At 37.7% G+C, this 17,173-nt stretch overlaps 1 protein-coding gene across 2 annotated transcripts in view; it reads left to right on the top strand.

Annotated features, from left to right (window-relative positions):
- The window catches only part of LOC127811686 (probable E3 ubiquitin-protein ligase ARI7), a 33,141-nt gene that overhangs the window by 775 nt on the left and 15,193 nt on the right, over positions 1-17,173 (top strand). For both annotated transcript variants that reach the window (XM_052351783.1, XM_052351782.1), the window contains exons 2-7: positions 2,287-2,411; positions 2,634-2,739; positions 2,883-2,973; positions 10,380-10,552; positions 11,950-12,054; positions 12,145-12,233. In XM_052351783.1, the coding sequence (XP_052207743.1) occupies positions 2,287-2,411; positions 2,634-2,739; positions 2,883-2,973; positions 10,380-10,552; positions 11,950-12,054; positions 12,145-12,233 (689 nt within the window). The remainder of the gene's footprint in view (positions 1-2,286; positions 2,412-2,633; positions 2,740-2,882; positions 2,974-10,379; positions 10,553-11,949; positions 12,055-12,144; positions 12,234-17,173) is intronic.

Genomic DNA, 17,173 nt, shown 5'->3' with positions numbered 1-17,173 from the left:
CCATCCAATTTGAAGGTAGTTATAGTAACTTGTTAGATGCCATTTACTCTAGCGTCCAACAAGTTATCCAAGCGTGGATGCTTCTTTTCCTCCACTCCTACTGCTATCTTGTAGAGTTGGGCCAAGTTGGACTAGGTTTGCTAGTAAATTTTGATTGTTGTTATATTGCAGAATCTAATCAAACTACTTTAGTTTCGAAATTTATGACAAATAAATTTGATTGTTTTCTCTTTGAGCCAAACTGAACATAGGAAGAACGAGACTTGATTTTGTTTGTTTCCGGACCACAGTTTAAGACGTTATACTACACATTAACTGAATTTATGTTGTCCAATGCCTTTAAAATGTTAAATTAAATAGAAGGTTTTTGTCGACTCCGACATTCAGTAGGAGAAGTTATTGCTTTTTTGGTCAATGGTCGTTGGAGACATGTAATTGGGATTGTTCTTAGGAAAGAAAAATTTGGATCTCCACTTGATGATTTCTGGTAACAATAAGAAGCTTCAAGAAGAAGCGCTGACAAAAGCAAATGCCACAAAATCCTCTTAAAAGTAGATTGTTTGGATAGCTCTGACAAAATTTGTGGTTCTTTTAGGAGTTGTGAAGCAAGGTGATGTAGGACACAGAAGTAGAAATAAGAATTAGTATTACTTCTTTTGTTTATTTCCTATTTTAATTTGTTTCATAATTTGATTTATTTGCCTTTTAGAGAATCCGTAATCTTTAGTTATTGGTTCCATTGGAATCTAGTTATATTGGGATTTTGTCTTTTGAATCCTAATTAGAGTATGATTATGTTTATTAGTTGCCTATATATAGTTGTTTAGTGTGTTACTGAAAGAAGCCTTTGATTATCGATGTTATTGAGATAGTTTAGTGATTGAATTTTTGGCCCGTTATTGTGTTTGTCTTTTGGGTTTTACTTCAATTGGTATTAGAGCTATCTTTCTATTGATCGTTCTACATCACAAGGGTGGTCTTATGTTTGTTTAATACAATTTGCTCCAAGTTGTTTGCCATGCGTGTGCTGGTTTATCTTTTGAATTATCTGGATCGGAAGGGCTTTAGCTCTATCAATGTAAGGATGAACCAAAGTTTATTGCCTTACTATGTTGTTTGCTAAAATGAAGTGTGTAAGTCTTGAGACTTAATAAGTACTTATCTATTATTTTGGAGTTTGGACAATAGATAAAACAACTTGTGTAGAATAAAGGAAGAAGAATGGCACCAAGCTAGGGCTTAATGGCTGAAATTGAGAATGACACTTAGCAAGCCGCCTCAGTAGCCTGTCACATGCTTAGGAATGCCTATAAATAGGCTCCCCTCATCCATTTACTCCAGGATAAGGTCTCTAATTTAGAGTGAGAAAGAGGAAAAGTTCTATGGAAGAGGAGAAATGACCTAGGAAGGATGAGGTTTTTCTGAGAGAAGGTTGAGGTTCTAGTCCAAGTTAAATATCTTGTTATGGTCTTTTCACTATGGATTGTGCATGAAAATGAAAATGGTAGCATGTGAGTACAATGACATGATTTTCCATGCACGTGTGTCCATTGTTTGTATGTTTGAAATGCATTTTGAATCAAGCATGTTTTAGGGTGTGTGTGTGTGTTCAAGACCATGTGTAAGACTCCTCTTTTGCCTAGTGCAATGATGCCTAGTGAGAGGCTTGGACAGGGTGAGAGGTGGAGGCCAAGAGTGGGAGTTAAGCTTGAAGCTCGAGGTGCACTTGAAGAGCTTGGTATGGGAGCCAAAGTGCTGCTGACAAGTTGTCAAGGTGCTAGAAATTGTGTGAGATGCATTACAACAGTGTCATGATGCCTAGTGAGAAGCTTGGCCTGGGGGAGGACCTGTAAAGGTCAAGAGTGGGAGTGAGGCTTGAACCTAAAGGTGCATTTGAAGAACTTGGTACGGGAACCAATGTGCTGCTGATTTGTTGTTGAGGTGCTGGAAATTGTGTGTGATGCAGTACCACAGTATGCCTTGTTGACTTGTATACTCATGCACGTGCATATGACATCATTTTAGACCATACAAGTAGAGGGGATGGAGACCTGTAGCGGGCTAGGTGACTGAGTGCATATGAAGCCCATGTTTTCAACTAATGTACTAAGCATGTTCTGAATGCATTTTGTTGAAGCACTTGTATTTTGATGAGGCCATCAATGCTACCACAATACTTTCTCATTTGTCTTGTCTGTTCTGGTTTGCTATTGTCTTGAGTTGTTGGTTTATGACGATAATTCTTTTGATTTCTCTGGATTTCACACATCTTGTTTTATGTTTCAGAAAAATTATATGGTCTTGAAGGAAGCAGACATACACCAGCATCAAGAGGATGACATTACAACAGTTTCCACTGTCCTCTCTATATCAAGAGTAGCAGCTAGCATTCTACTCCGTCACTTTCATTGGTAGTTTTGATACATATGACTGATATGGAATTTGATTTAATGTTACTCAATTTAATTGGATATGTTTTGGTGCATGGTGTCAATATGATCTCGTAGAATTGAATTATGTGCATGTTGCAAATTCATATAAGATGGCAGGTTGATATTTTAGATTCTCTATGCCAGCAACCTCTTCCTTGTGTTTCTGTTTGCTTGATGTGCGAATAAAATTTAACTGAACAGGAGTGTGAGTAATGTGCATGAGGCATGGTTTGCTGATGAAGATAGAGTTCGCGAGACTGTGGGGTTGTTGGAAAGGCCAGTTCTTGAATTAGGAAATGCTAAAGAAGTAAGTTATTAAAAGCTCAATATTGTCAATTTTGAATACTTTTGTTGTGTATGTGGCAATTGCTGCTGTAGACCAAATAGGTTTATGCTTTCTTCTCTTGTGTGCTAATGTTCTAGTCCTTGGTACAACTTTTCTTTGATCAGATATCTTGCGGGATCTGTTTTGAAAGCTATCCTCTTGACAGGATTAGTGCTGCTGCTTGTGGACATCCTTTTTGCAGTGCATGCTGGAGAGGTTTGCTCCCCTTAGAAATATTACTTGTTTTTTTTTTTTTTTACTTTCTTCAAAGTTGTTGGTTTATTGCTGATCTGCATACCAGAATACAGTCTAAAGTGATGTGTTTAGTTTATTTTATTAATAAAGAATTTCAAAGAAGTTAGATTTGAATGATTTGGTAGGCCATGTATCTTTGTGTTACTCTCCTTTGCATTTGTTAAAGGTTGTCTCGAGTATATGGTATAAGAAGAAGATGATGGCAGTAGCATTGAATGATGTCAGTTTGCTAGAGTTCCTTTTGAACATTTTAGATAGAAGTTGTAACCTAAATTGTAATTAGTTATAGTTTGGGGGTTAAACTGTAAATATCTATAGTATTCATTTGAACATCCACCCACTATTATAAATAGAGGGCAAGGGGTAGCAAATGGAGAGAGAGTTCTCATTTTTCTGTTTGTAACGAGTGCTGATTGTTTCTGAGAGAAAGGTTAGGGCTGTTAGCTTTGTAATCTTTGGGGAAAACAATTGGGGCGCTCGGGAATAGAAGAGAGAGAAGGGCCGCTACTGTACTGATCATTTTCTGGAAATAAATACTGCTCTCAGGAGGATTTTAGAGGCTGGATGTAGTGCCATTCACATGGCATGAATCAGGATAATCTTGATGTTCTTGTGGATGTGTGGTTTGTGTTTCTTGTTTGGTTTAATTCTGTTTTCTATTTTATTTTCTGCTGATTCTATTAAATCTGTTCCTTAGATCAAATCCGTAAGTGTGTGAGAGTAAGTGTTGTAGAATTTCTATCCAAGAAATTAGTTCCAGCAACCCTAGATATAACAAATTGGTATCAGAGCCTATTTCTAGTATCAAGATTCATCAAGATTTCTTCTGTTTTGATTCTCGGTCATAGAATAGTGTCAAATAATGGCTGCCACTAGGTATGACATAGAGAAGTTTGATGGCCAGAATGATTTCGGCCTTTGGAAGATGAAGATGAGGGCTTTACTAGGAAATTTAGGGCTGGAAGAGGCCTTAGGCAGTGAGGAAAAACCACCAGAATCACTTACGGATGTACAAAAAAAGGAAATCTGTGATAAGAGAAAAGAAATCAACAAGAAAGTGATTAAATGCTTTCATTGCCATGAAGAAGGGCATATGAAGAAGAATTGCCCAAATAGGAAGAAAGAATCCCAAAAAAGAACCAATCCCAAATGTTTAAACACCATGTGTGGTTTTGGCTATTAGAGTGCGGATGTCCTATAGTCTTTTTAGGTATGTAGTAAAAATAGCATAGGTCCTAGGGTTAGGGTGTAATTCTCATAGGAAAAGGGTATTTACCCATAGAGTCATGGTGGAGGGGGGAATGGTTTGTCTAGGCATCAAAGTAAGGTTAAGCAAGTTGGAGATGGGAGAATAGGATGCATGGCGGAGCTATTCCAGATTATTAAGAAGCTGTAATATATATCCCTGTTGTTATAGAAAGCCTAATGTCCTTAGGAATAATTAGATAGTGAGAATTGAAGTCCTAAGAGTTGCTAGGATCTCTTAGAGAGATGGAAGCAACCCTCAAGAATAGAGGTTATGTGGTGCATGCTTGCAGGTTCTGTGGATAAGCTGCAGCCACTAAAGATAGCCTATGATAACTTAGGTTAGGCTATGTTATTTGTTGAGGATGGCTCACAATGGTGAACAAGGACTAGGAAAGGTATCTAAGGCTAGGGATATTAGGAGAGGGGAAAATTTGCAGGTGCATAGGAATAGAAACCAGGTAGTTTGACTAGGTCTCCAGATGTAGAAGTCTCCAAAATCAGTAAATCCCATTAGAAATCAGTTTCTAGGATGTTTTGGGAACCTATCTAGGCCTTGTCTCATGGTGGAGCTAGGTGAGGTGAACCTAGTGAAGATGGTGTGCTCCTAAGGAATTCCCAAGCGTATATGAGCTTGCTGGAATTAAAAATAAGCTTGCTGGAAATTGCTTCTGGTATGAAAAGTTAGGTGGACTAGAGTTGTGGAATAGGTATGCCTAGGCCTTCAAAAGCTAGGGTTCTTACCTATGTGGGAAAACTCTACCAATAGGACATGAAATTAGCTGATACTAAGGGCAATGGATGAAATATGGGATGCTGTGTAAAGAAAACAGCAAGGAGACACCTTTGGGAATGTCCTAAACTAACCTATGAACCAGGGTATAGCAATAGAGAAATCTGAAATTTTTTTGGTCATATTCATTGTGTAAGCTTGGGCTAGATTGTGAGAGGGAGGAAGCTAGTATAGCTTTGGCTCCTGCATTGAGGGTCCTTGTGAACAGTGAGGGGAAAGGGTGTGTGCAAGGGTTGTCTTGTATGGTGAAGCCCATGGTTGATCGAAATCTGGATTAAGCAATGAAAGGGAAGGAGAATCATCTTGTAGGTAATGAGCAAGGGAATAGAAGGTCTAGTGTTGCCTAGGATGGGTAAAAGATAGAACCTCAAGTAATCTACCAGTGAGGTATGGAATGTTGGGTTTGAAGGATGCTTAGGCTTAGGTTTTGAGTGCCAAGGAGCAGGCTGGTAAAATAGAACCTTTTGTATAAGAAGGGGTAATGCACTCTTGTCCAAATGAATGGCATGGAGCCATGTAAATTTGGGGAGAATGTTGGACTTAGATGAAAGACCCCTTAGGTTAAAGGGGTGGAGTGCAGTGAAGTGTCTATTTGAGAATTAAGGAAGGTGCTGGAAATGGGGAAAAGTCTGGGAAAAATTCTAGACAAATGGCCATTGATTAAAGCAGCACATGAAGGCTTAATTTGGATCAAATAGGTATCACTAACAGCCATTATCCATGTGGAAACTAAGAGAAAAGTGATCTTATAGTATAGCCAAGGAATAAGAGGCTAGAGGGAAAGGTAAGCAAGGATTGGTTGCTTAGAAGGTCTCTCTAGGTATGAGATATGATAGTAGTTCCTTAGGTAAGATATAAGATTGGAAGAGTCCAAAAGGGTTAAAATTGAGTGCATAGGGAAGCTGTGAATATTCCAGTGGTATGCTTAGTATATTGATGGGCAGCTTTATTGGTATTTTCTCCAAAATAAAACTCTCAAGGTGTAGCTGAGTGTTTAGATCAGTGTTTGAGAGTGTGGGAGGAAGGATAAGTTGGGAAAGACTAAGGCATAGAGATTGGAATAGGGTTTGGACAGCTTAAGGCAGCCTAGGTTACCCTAATTGTAAGCATATCTTAGTAGACTGGTAGGTAGAGATGAGCAGTCCTGTTTGTTTGAAGCAAACATTAGAGAAAGACAGTGGTAAAGCCTAAAGGCCGGTTTTGGGAGCTAGGAGGAAGTCTAGTAAAGTTAAGGCCAATCCAGGTGAGGTTCATTGTGTTGTGATGCTGTGTAAAAAGTTTGGACACTTTTGGATTAATGAGTATCATTGAGTATGGATTTGGTTTATGGTGGAGTGTACTTAGACACTATGGATAAACCAATCTTATTGGTGTTAGGAATGTATCCATTAGGAAAATCCCTTGAGGAGGATAATAATCTAATGAGAGTTGCAGGTTTAGTTATTGCAGCTGGAACTTTATCCAAAGGTGGTCCATTGTTATGTCTTACAGCATTGATTTGTTTTCTTTGATGTTTGTTTTGTGTTTGAGTGATTAGGTGCAGCATGAAGAACCTATGAGAGCAGGTTCATTTCATCTATTGGAAGGCCAAAGCTTGGATGGATGAAGGTTGAAGTGTACTCAAGACAATGGTGGAGAATTGTTAAAGGTTGTCTCGAGTATATGGTATAAGAAGAAGATGATGGCAGTAGCAGTGAATGATGTCAGTTTGCTAGAGTTTCTTTTGAAGATTTTAGATAGAAGTTGTAACCTAAATTGTAATTAGTTATAGTTTGGGGGTTAAACTGTAAATATCTATAATATTCATTGGGACATCCACCCACTATTATAAATAGAGGGCAAGGGATAGCAAATGGAGAGAGAGTTCTCATTTTTCTGTTTGTAACGAGTGCTGATTGTTTCTGAGAGAAAGGCTAGGGCTGTTAGCTTTGTAATCTTGGGGGAAAACAATTGGGGCGCTCGGGAATAGAAGGGAGAGAAGGGCCGCTACTGTATTGATCATTTTCTGGAAATAAAAACTGCTCTCAGGAGGATCTTAGAGGCTGGATGTAGTGCCATTCACATGGCATGAACCAGGATAATCTTGATGTTCTTGTGGATGTGTGGTTTGTGTTTCTTGTTTGGTTTAATTCTGTTTTCTATTTTATTTTCTGTTGATTCTATTAAATCTGTTCCTTAAATCAAATCCGTGAGTGTGTGAGAGTAAGTGTGGTAGAATTTCTATCCAAGAAATTAGTTCCAGCAACCCTAGATATAACAGCATTCATTTGAGTCATACAACTTGGGTAAAACTATGCCAAAACTTTGTACATGAATGATGTCTTTGTTCCATGTTCTGAAGATGTCCCTTCCCTTTTTGTCTGTTTTTGTAATGCTTACTGCAATTCTTGCAGATAATAGATTTATTTGTTGTCACATGCTTAATTTAGCCTTGTTTTTCCTTATAAAGATGGTTAACCTGGTCATGATAGTGAGGAGAAACCTGTTATTGGGGAAAACTCTGGAGGATAAAAAGAAAGGTCGACACAATCAATGATTCAATTCATTTTCAAACTTTGTACATGAATGATGTCATTGTTCCATGTTCTGAAGATGTGCCTTCCTTTTTTGTCTGTTTTTGTAATGCGCACTGCAGTGCTTGCAGATAATAGATTTATTTTTTGTCACATGCTTAACTTGGACTTGTTTTTCCATATAAAAGATGGTTAACCTGATCATGATATTGAGGAGAAACCTGTTATTGGGAAAAACTCTGGATGCTGTGTCCAGAAAGTGCATCTCTTTTACTTCCATTCCTATGTTTTTAATAGTTAATTATCCCCAGTGGCAGAAGGCCATGTTGGAGTAACTCAATTATTTATCATGTAGATTGCATATAGCCAATTTCCCCCTAGCCCTAAGCTTTTGTTGTAGTTGCTTGCCTTACTAGAATCTTGATGCACACATTTGATTTGGCGTTAGTGAGATCATAGTTGTCAAAGACACAAGGTGCATTGGGGGTACAAATGGTGCGTGGACTGAAGTGCTAGGTGTAGGCATAGGCACGCACCTCAAGGACATGAAGTACAAATCTAATCAAAATGTTTATAAAATACTTGTTTACCATTATTTTTTAATCTGTAGCTATGAGTGGGATCAGTTTTGGGCAGAATATAACTGGAAGACTTAAGGCTTCTGGTGCAACATCTTTCACATGCCATGAATATATGGTTCACTAATTGTCTAGGGTCCAAGCAGTTGGATTCATTCACATTCGTTTTATGAATGTTAGGAAGCTATATTATATATTGATAAACTGTTTTGCTGATGGAAAATTATAGGATAAATTTTAGAATTAGCTCTATTATAACAGCAGTAGTTTAATGTTGTGCCTTACTACTAGTCCTTGTATCTTAATGCACTCATTGATTTGTTTGGAGCTATTAGAGTGGGATTGCTTTTGGGGGAGTACAAGTTGAAGGCTTCAAGATATAATCAGAATATTTCTTGGGCTACATCTTCTCGTTCCTTGAAAATATGGTTCACTAATAGAGTATGGGATAAGTAATCTGTCACAGAGGCAGTCTATTAAGAGTCGTTTCTTTAAATTTTTGCTAATTAAGATCTTCAATTGTATGTTTTCATTTCGGCTGTAGCCTTAGAGCGCTAGGTGGTCCAGTAAGTTGGTTAGAATCAAAGTTGTTATACGGTTAAGGGTGAGGGCCCCCCCTGTCAGGGAAATATACCCTCCAACAGCCTTATAAAGGTACCTTCCATGCGATGGAGATCTCATGCTAACAATCAAGAAGATTCTATTCTCTAGCTGGTCTTTCTCTCTCTCTATTACTCTTGTCTACCTGACTCTCTTCTCTCTTTTCTCTCCGAATTTCTTGCTGTTCTTTCTGACGACTCCATTATCAAGTGGAGTTCTGAATTTCTCTATCAATCCCCTCGGGATTGTGGTAAGGCTGCAGTAGTCACAACAGGGTTGTGACATAATCAGACTCATTCACATTCTTATCATGATGGTTTTGAATTGCTAATTCAAATTATGGGATAAAAGCTAAAACTTTAGCTATTTTGACATCATATCTATAGATAGCACTAATTTAATCATTTCAAGTATTTCACGGGAAGTTTATGTTAATTCTTTATTTCACCATGTAGGTGCCATAATTATGGAATCAAGGGATCATCTTTGTTAGGATTAGGAGCTCTTAGAAACTCAATCAATACTTCTAGTTTGCCAATTCTCTCAACACTCCTCACCTGAAATCAACCAACAACAAAAATTATAAACTGTAAATGAAAGAACAGAATTCAACAAAGAAAGAATGAAAGAGATACAATCGAACCACACAATAGGCACACAATTTTATCCTAGTTCAGATCGCAATAAGCAATCCTACATCCAGCCTTAAGAACCCTCCAAGAGCAGCCTTCTTTGATTCAGAAAGAATGATCACAGCACATCAGTTGCACCCCCTGATTACAAGCCTTCTCTTAAGATTACAAAAGTTATTCTAAATCACAGCCTTTCCTCTCAGAGAGCTTTCTCAAGAAACAACTGAATTATGCGCTTCTGTTGTCTAACCCTCCTTACCTATTTATAGAATATTAGGGTGACAATTCCTATGCTATTACAAGACTGGATATTACCGCTTTTACCCCCAACTTGACAGCTATTTACAAGTGAGTCCACTGCTTATCTCTACTCTCTAAACCACATAATAACCTATATAAAAAACACTGTTGTCGCTGCCTCAATACTCTAGACAAACTCTTAACAATCTTATATTTTTATATGCTTTCAGATTGTGGTAGCCTATTGAATATATGGTATTGCTGTCATAATTAAGACTATTTGGATATGGTGTGAAGAAGACCAATAGATGTGCTTGTGAGGGAAGTGGATGAAATGGTGTGAAGAAGACTGAAGATTATATGGTAGGAAGCCCTCAAGCATGACACAAGCTATAATGGCCTTACAGAGGGTGTGACCATGGATAGAGATTGTTGGAGTTCTAGAATTTACGCAACTGACCCCAGCACAACTAGTGGGATTAAGGCTAGTGATTGTTGTTGTTGTCCCATACTGCAGTAGGTTACATGAGACACATCTATTGATGGTGGCCATGGATATTTTATGTTTGGATGCCCTGATCCATCTTGTGGATGAAAGTTTAAATTCAAGCTATTTTGGCATCATGCCTATGGATAGAATTGAACCATTTCATGTGCTTCATGAGGAGTTTATGCTTGTGTTTATTTCTTCTTTTGTTCATGTATTTACCATGCTTATGGAATCAGGGGATCTTCTTATACTTTATATGTTTCTTTACTGTGGTAGCTTACATGAGCACATCCATTGATGGTGGCCCTGGATGTTTGGTGTTGAGATGCCCAGATCCATCTTGCAATGCTACAGTGGGTCAAGATATGATCAATCTATTGGCGTCTGATGACGATAAGGCGAAGTATGCTCGTTACCTTCTTCGTTCTTATATTGAGGACAATAGAAAGGTATGTTTGGAATATGAATCCACTCTTAGTTTAGATGATGTTGTCAAATGAGACCTATCTCCACGTGAATTTGTGGGTAGCTTAGAAGTTGTTGATGAGATAAAATTCAAGAGACCAAAGCATTGCAAAAAATGAATTTTTAAAAGCCAATTTCAACTTTTTTTTGAAATGTTTTTGTTTGTGTTATTTTTTATAATTTTGTTTCTTTATCCTTGTTTATTTTGCAAAATTTGCAAATATAATAAAATAAATTATCTTAAGCATTCTATTAATGATAAAAAAGCTGACCCCATATGATGGGATAAAGGCTTGATATGTTAAGTTATACAAAAAGAACAAGAGAAAGAATCTTTTAGCCTATTTACTTGACCGGTTGGTTCTTTATTTTTCTTGAAAACTATATACCTGTCCTGTTGTATTTGTCTCATAGTCATAGGTACTGCCTACGTCAGAAAAGTTAAAATCTTCTTGATTTCATTTTTGGATTGAAAGAACCTATGCTTTGTTTGATAATAAAATTTTAGAAATAGGAAATTAATGATTACTTTTTAATGTAAATTACTAAAAGATAATAGTTAGGATCGGTTTGGTATTTACCTGTGATTGACTTGTTCGCTATTATAGTTTTATTTGTAATGCCTTATTTTAATTCACTCCTGGCCACCTATTTCCTTTCAATCATACCTCTCTGCATGAGCTGGTAAGCACACCTTCTAGAAATAGTTTTAACTATTGAACATTCCAATATTTTGTGGTATGCAATCACAAGACATATATGGCATCAGACAGTGACAATCTTTATCTCTAAACCTGTTTTTTGGACCAGTGAGCAGATGCTCTAATTTATAACTTTAAGTGGAAGTTGGTTTATTGCTTGCCTGTCTGTGTAAAAGTTTTTTCCCCCATTACTGTTCAGTTTATTGTAGCACTGTCTCCACATTTACAGCTACTACTTGTAATATAGCAATTATCCTTGGCCTTCCTCTGCCTTTGCATGGAAAACTTTGTACCTTCTCTAGGATTTGTGAATATTTGTTAGACAATTTCTCCTGAATTAATTGCTAAAGTTTTAACATTATTTTATGAGAAAAAGAGAAATAGGATATAGGATATTGTATTCCTTTTTCCTCGAGTTTCTTATATTTTCATTTAGTTATTTATTTATCTTTCCTGCCTTTGTTTTTTATAATTTTTTTTGTTGGAAATGCTTCTTGATTACCTTTGAAGTGATTGTGGCTCATGGATGTTTTGTTTTCAAACAAGGAAAGATCAATTTTTTGTTCCTTTATTCATCGTCTACATTCTATTGTTAGTTTTCCTAATTGATACTTATCAAAAGAAAAATAATTCCCTTTCTGTTGTCTAAATTTCTCTGTTCCCCCATTTTGTTTTGGTAGACCAAGTGGTGTCCTGCCCCAGGTTGTGAGTATGCTATTGAATTTGTTGCTGGTAGTGGAGGCTATGACGTCTCCTGTCTCTGTTCATATGGCTTTTGTTGGAATGTAAGTCTACTTGGATTTTGTAGAAATGTATGGTTATAATTTCATTTTTTGTTCCATAAGGACTTTCATTATTTTGAGCTGGAATTTCAGTGTACAGAAGAAGCTCATCGTCCGGTGGACTGTGGCACCGTGGCAAAGTGGATTATGAAAAACAGTGCAGAGTCCGAGAACATGAACTGGTAGTATTAACCTAGATCTCACCCTTAGCTATGATCTTTCAATCACTCAAGCACACCCAACTATCTCTCTAATCTGTAACATAGCAGTAAACCATAATCAATCAAGAAAACAAGCAAGAACGACAAAAAACAACTTGAGAAGATTATCCTGGTTTGGTCTCAATTAAGGCCTACATCCAGATTGGCTTTGCCCTTAGCTTTCTCCATTATCTTGAATACCAATTCATGATTACATGTGCCACAAAACCCAACTCTCACCTAGCCCATAAACCTGAAAGCTATATAGAGTTGTAAAGCAGAAAGATATACCCTCCTTCTCACCACACATACTCGCCACAACTGAAAGCCCTCTCAAAGCCTACCTCTCGGCCCCTATTTATAAGCTATAGGGGCGGGAGATAACCTCCTGACTGACTGCCCAAATGGCAGTTAAAACAATCTCGTCCAGCCTTCTAAAAACATCTCTTTCTAGAAGAACAAATACAAAAAATACAACATGACACTTCCCTTACATTACAAGCCCTAATCTAGTACAAATGTATTTAACAAATTCTCCACCCATTTGGCTTGATTTGGCTTCTCCCAATTCTTGCAATCTTCAGATATCTGCTTGTCCCAACTGTAACATCTTCAAACAATGCTGAAGCTTGGTTGTTGGAACTGCTTTTGTAAATATGTTGTCATGACCCTATGAACAATAAAAGGGTATTATTGTAATAGGATAAAATAGTTTGTTAGGGATATTTTAGCAAGTGGTTAGAAGAACATGGGAGCATGTGCTAGGCTGTTAGAAGGCAAATATGCCTATAAAAGATTGTTGTAATGGTTTGTTTTGTTATCCAAGAAATTAATGAATTGAATCTGATTTTCTCCTCTTCCAAATTCTCTCCCCTTGATCTTCATCTCCCTCTTTTTCTGTTCTCTAATCTCCCTAACACTTCTTCTAATCTCTCCCTCATTCTTCCCATTTCCTCCCTAATTACCTTCTGTTCTTGGCTTAGCTGAATCGGATTCTTCCGATTCCCAAACTGATCCTAGGTTAAGCCCTAGGATCATGACATATGTCTACTGCATTATTTTCACCTGCCACTTTAGATAAGAAAACAGATTTATTTTCAATCATTTCTCTTATAAAATGAAGTCTTACATCTATTTGTTTTGTCCTCTCATGGTGTGCCTGATTTTTAGATAAATGTATGGCATTTTGACTATCACATAACAAGGTTGCCTTAACTTCTAAACCTAGGAGTTCACTTACTAATCCCTTAAGCCACATAGCCTCTTTAAAAGCTTCCGAAAGAGCTATGTATTCTGCCTCGGTTGTGGATAATGCTACTATATGTTGGAGGCTTGATTTCCAACTAATTGTAGAGTTCCATAATTTGAAAACCCAACCAGATGTGGACCTCCTTTTGTCTATATCAGCAGCATAGTCTGCGTTTGAATACCCTAGAATACTAGGTTGAACTCCTATCTTGGCACCACCATATGTTAGGACATGACTTAGGGTTCCGGCTAAATATTTGAACATCCATTTAACTGGATTCCAGTGATCTTCCCCTGGATTGGCCATAAAACAGCTTACAACACTCATAGGATGAGCTAGATCTGGCCGAGTGCATACCATATTATACATTAGGCTTCCTACCGCACTAGAGTATGGGATATGACTCATTTCCTTTCTTTCTTCCTCATTCTTAGGGGATTGGACAGAAGACAACTTAAAGTGTGGTGCAAAAGGCACACCAACTGCCTTTACATTTTGCATTCTAAACTTGGATAGAACCTTGGCTAAGTAGGACTTTTGGGATAGGTATATCTTCCTATGTTGAGTGTCTCTAGAAATTTCTATTTCTAGAATTTTCCTAGCTTTACCTAACTCTTTCATTTCAAATTCAACTTTCAACTTTTGTTTGAGAAGCTGGATTTCTTGATGGGATTGACTTGCAATGAGCATGTCATCCACATATAATAGTAAATACATTGAAATGCTAGGTGTAACATGCTTATAGTACACACAACTATCATAGAAACTTCTAGAATACCCTTTGCTTACCATTACCATATCAAATTTACGATACCATTGCTTTGGGGACTGCTTAAGTCCATATAGGGACTTCTTAAGCAAACATACCTTCTCCATCTCTCATTTAGCTTCAAAACCCTTTGGTTGGTCCATTAGAATTTTCTCCTCTAAGTCCCCATAGAGGAAAGCAGTGGTAACATCCATCTGCTCTAATTTGAGATCTAAGTGGGCTGTTATGGCTAAAAGAACCCTTATAGATGTATGTCTCATTACTGGGGAGAATACTTCATTAAAATTAATTCCTTGAACTTGGGTAAACCCCCTAGCAACCTACCTAACCTTATACCTAGGCTTAGGGTTAATTCCTACCCTTTGCTTGATCTTAAACAACCACTTGACCATGCGCTGCCCCTTTGGCCTTTCAACCAATTCCCAAGTCTGATTCTTCTTTAAAGAATCTATTTCAGACTCATGGCTTCTTGCCATTTTCCAGCATCCTTAGAAGACATTACCTCTTCATAGGTAAGAGGTTCTTCCCCTCCTATTTCGGTTGCATTGGTAAACGCATAGGCTACCAGATCAAAATACCCGAATCTCTTAGGTGGTTTTTGGACCCTAGGTCGTCTATCCCTTGCAACACTATATCTGTTCAGATTGGTTTGTCACCTAGACTGGAGTTTACATCACTATCTACCTCATATTCTTCATGATGAGAAGATTCTTGGGCTTGGTCAAGGGCCTGATCATTTTCATGATTACTATCCTTGAAACTCATATGCAGTTTCAGATTGTTCTGGGGTATTAGATGGGTCAAATCCTGAGATTTTTACTTGGACAACATCTTTTTCCTCTCCTAGACTATGCTAAGGTTTGAAGGTTGTCTAATTTTATGGTAGATGACTCATCAAATGTCACATCTCTTGTGACTATAGTCCTAGGACCATCTGATTTCAGGTTCCAAAGTTTATAACCTTTAACACCTGGGGGGTAGCCTATAAATAGGCATTTCTTGGCTCTTGGCTCTAATTTCCCTTGCTTCATATTCTAAGGTGTGATAGGCTCGGTTTATGCCCTGTCCATCTTTCATATGGAGTCTGGATTGTTGCCAAGGGTGATCTATTTAAAATATAAGCTATTGTGGACATAGCCTCTCCCCAAAAGGATTTGGGCAAATTTGCATGAAAGAGCATGCATCTTACTCTCTCTAATAGAGTATGGTTCGTCCTCTCAGCTAGCCCGTTTTGCTTAGGGTTTCCGGGGGCTGTTAAGTGTCTAATTATGCGTCCCTCCTTACACATTTGATTAAAATCCCTATTGTAAAACTCTAATCCATTATTAGTCCTAATAACCTTCACTGTTCTACCTATTTGATTTTCTACCATTTTTTTCCAAGTTCTGAAAGTTTCAAAGGTGTTATCCTTAGACTTTAGAACATATACCCAAAGCATTCTTGAGAAATCATCTATTATGGATAGAAAGTACTGAGAGCCCCCATGAGTCATGGTTTGAGTTGGGCCCCACAGATCTGAATGGATGTAGTCTAGGGGTGCTTTTGATGAATGGATAGCTGTTTTGTTAAATTTAATCTTAGCTGCCTTCCCATAAATGCAAGATTCACACTTGCTTAGATCTAGGGACTGACCTAACTCCAATATCCCTTGTTTAGCAAGTTCCTCGAGCCTTTGCTCACTAGTGTGTGACATTCTTAGATGCCACAATCTTGCCTTATCATGAGAATTCGAGCTTACGCTTGCAGCTTCTCCCCATAAGGTGGATGCTTGCAGGAAATAGATTCTATTTCTTAACACAACTTTCATGCATACTAGGGAGCCTTTATTTATCTTTATCACTCCACCCCCACCTTTGAATTTATATCCGCACCTATCCAATTCCCCAAGAGAAACCAAGTTTCTCTTAAGTTCAGGAACATATCTCACAGCTGTGAGGGTCCTAAAGGTTCCATCATGCGTTTTTAATCTAATAACATCTCCCACCCCTTGGACCTTACATTCATAATCGTTTCCAAATAGGACCTTTCCCCCATTTATTTCCTTAAAGTTTTGGATCCATTGCTTCCTAAGGGTCATGTGGAAAGAGTAGCCTGAGTCCATGACCCATTCTTGGCTGTTAGATTTGTCACTTACAGTTAATGCATCTGCACTATCATATCCGGTATCACATACATTAACACCCCCCCCCCCCAATCAGATTTCTCTTTATCAGCATAGTCCTTCTTCCTCTTAGGACAGTGTCACTTTAATGTGACCCTCTTGTTGACAATAATAGCATTTAATTGGCCCTTTTCCATTGCTAGATTTAGATCTTGATTTACCTTTGTTCTTAGAATCTTTCTTAGAACTTCTTGACCTTGCAGTTAATGCATCTGCTGGTGAGGATTTACTATCCATTTTAATTCTCAAATCTTTAGAGTTTAATACTCCTATTACATCATCTAAAGAGAGTTTATCCCTACCATACTGGAGAATATCTACAAAATTCTCATAGGTCTTAGGTAATGAATATAGGAGAACTAGGGCTTTGTCTTCTTCTTCATATTTAACGTTTTCTAGGTCTAAACAAAGTTTGTTAAAATCATCTAAATGATCCTGGAGCTTCTGATTTTCATGCATCTTAAAATTAAAAAACTTGGCCTTGAGAAATAACTAGCTGGAGAGAGTCTTCTTGAGATACAAATCTTCCAACTTCTTCCAGATTTCTGCCACTGACTTCAGCCTTGACACTTCCCTGAGCACTTTGTCTCCAAGGCTCAAAATAAGAAGGCTATAAGCCTTCTTCTTGATCTGTACCCGTGCCTCATTCTGTTATGCGGTTAGAACTTGAAGTTCTTTCCCGATTGATTCTCCCTTGGTTGTTTCTTCTTGTTCCAGCGCCTCCTCCATATCGAGACTGCAGA

Source organism: Diospyros lotus, chromosome 10 (assembly GCF_014633365.1).
Source record: "Diospyros lotus cultivar Yz01 chromosome 10, ASM1463336v1, whole genome shotgun sequence".
Lineage (NCBI taxonomy): Eukaryota > Viridiplantae > Streptophyta > Magnoliopsida > Ericales > Ebenaceae > Diospyros > Diospyros lotus.
The sequence above is the reverse complement of the archived record's forward strand: the minus strand, read 5'-3'. Positions and strand labels throughout refer to the sequence as shown.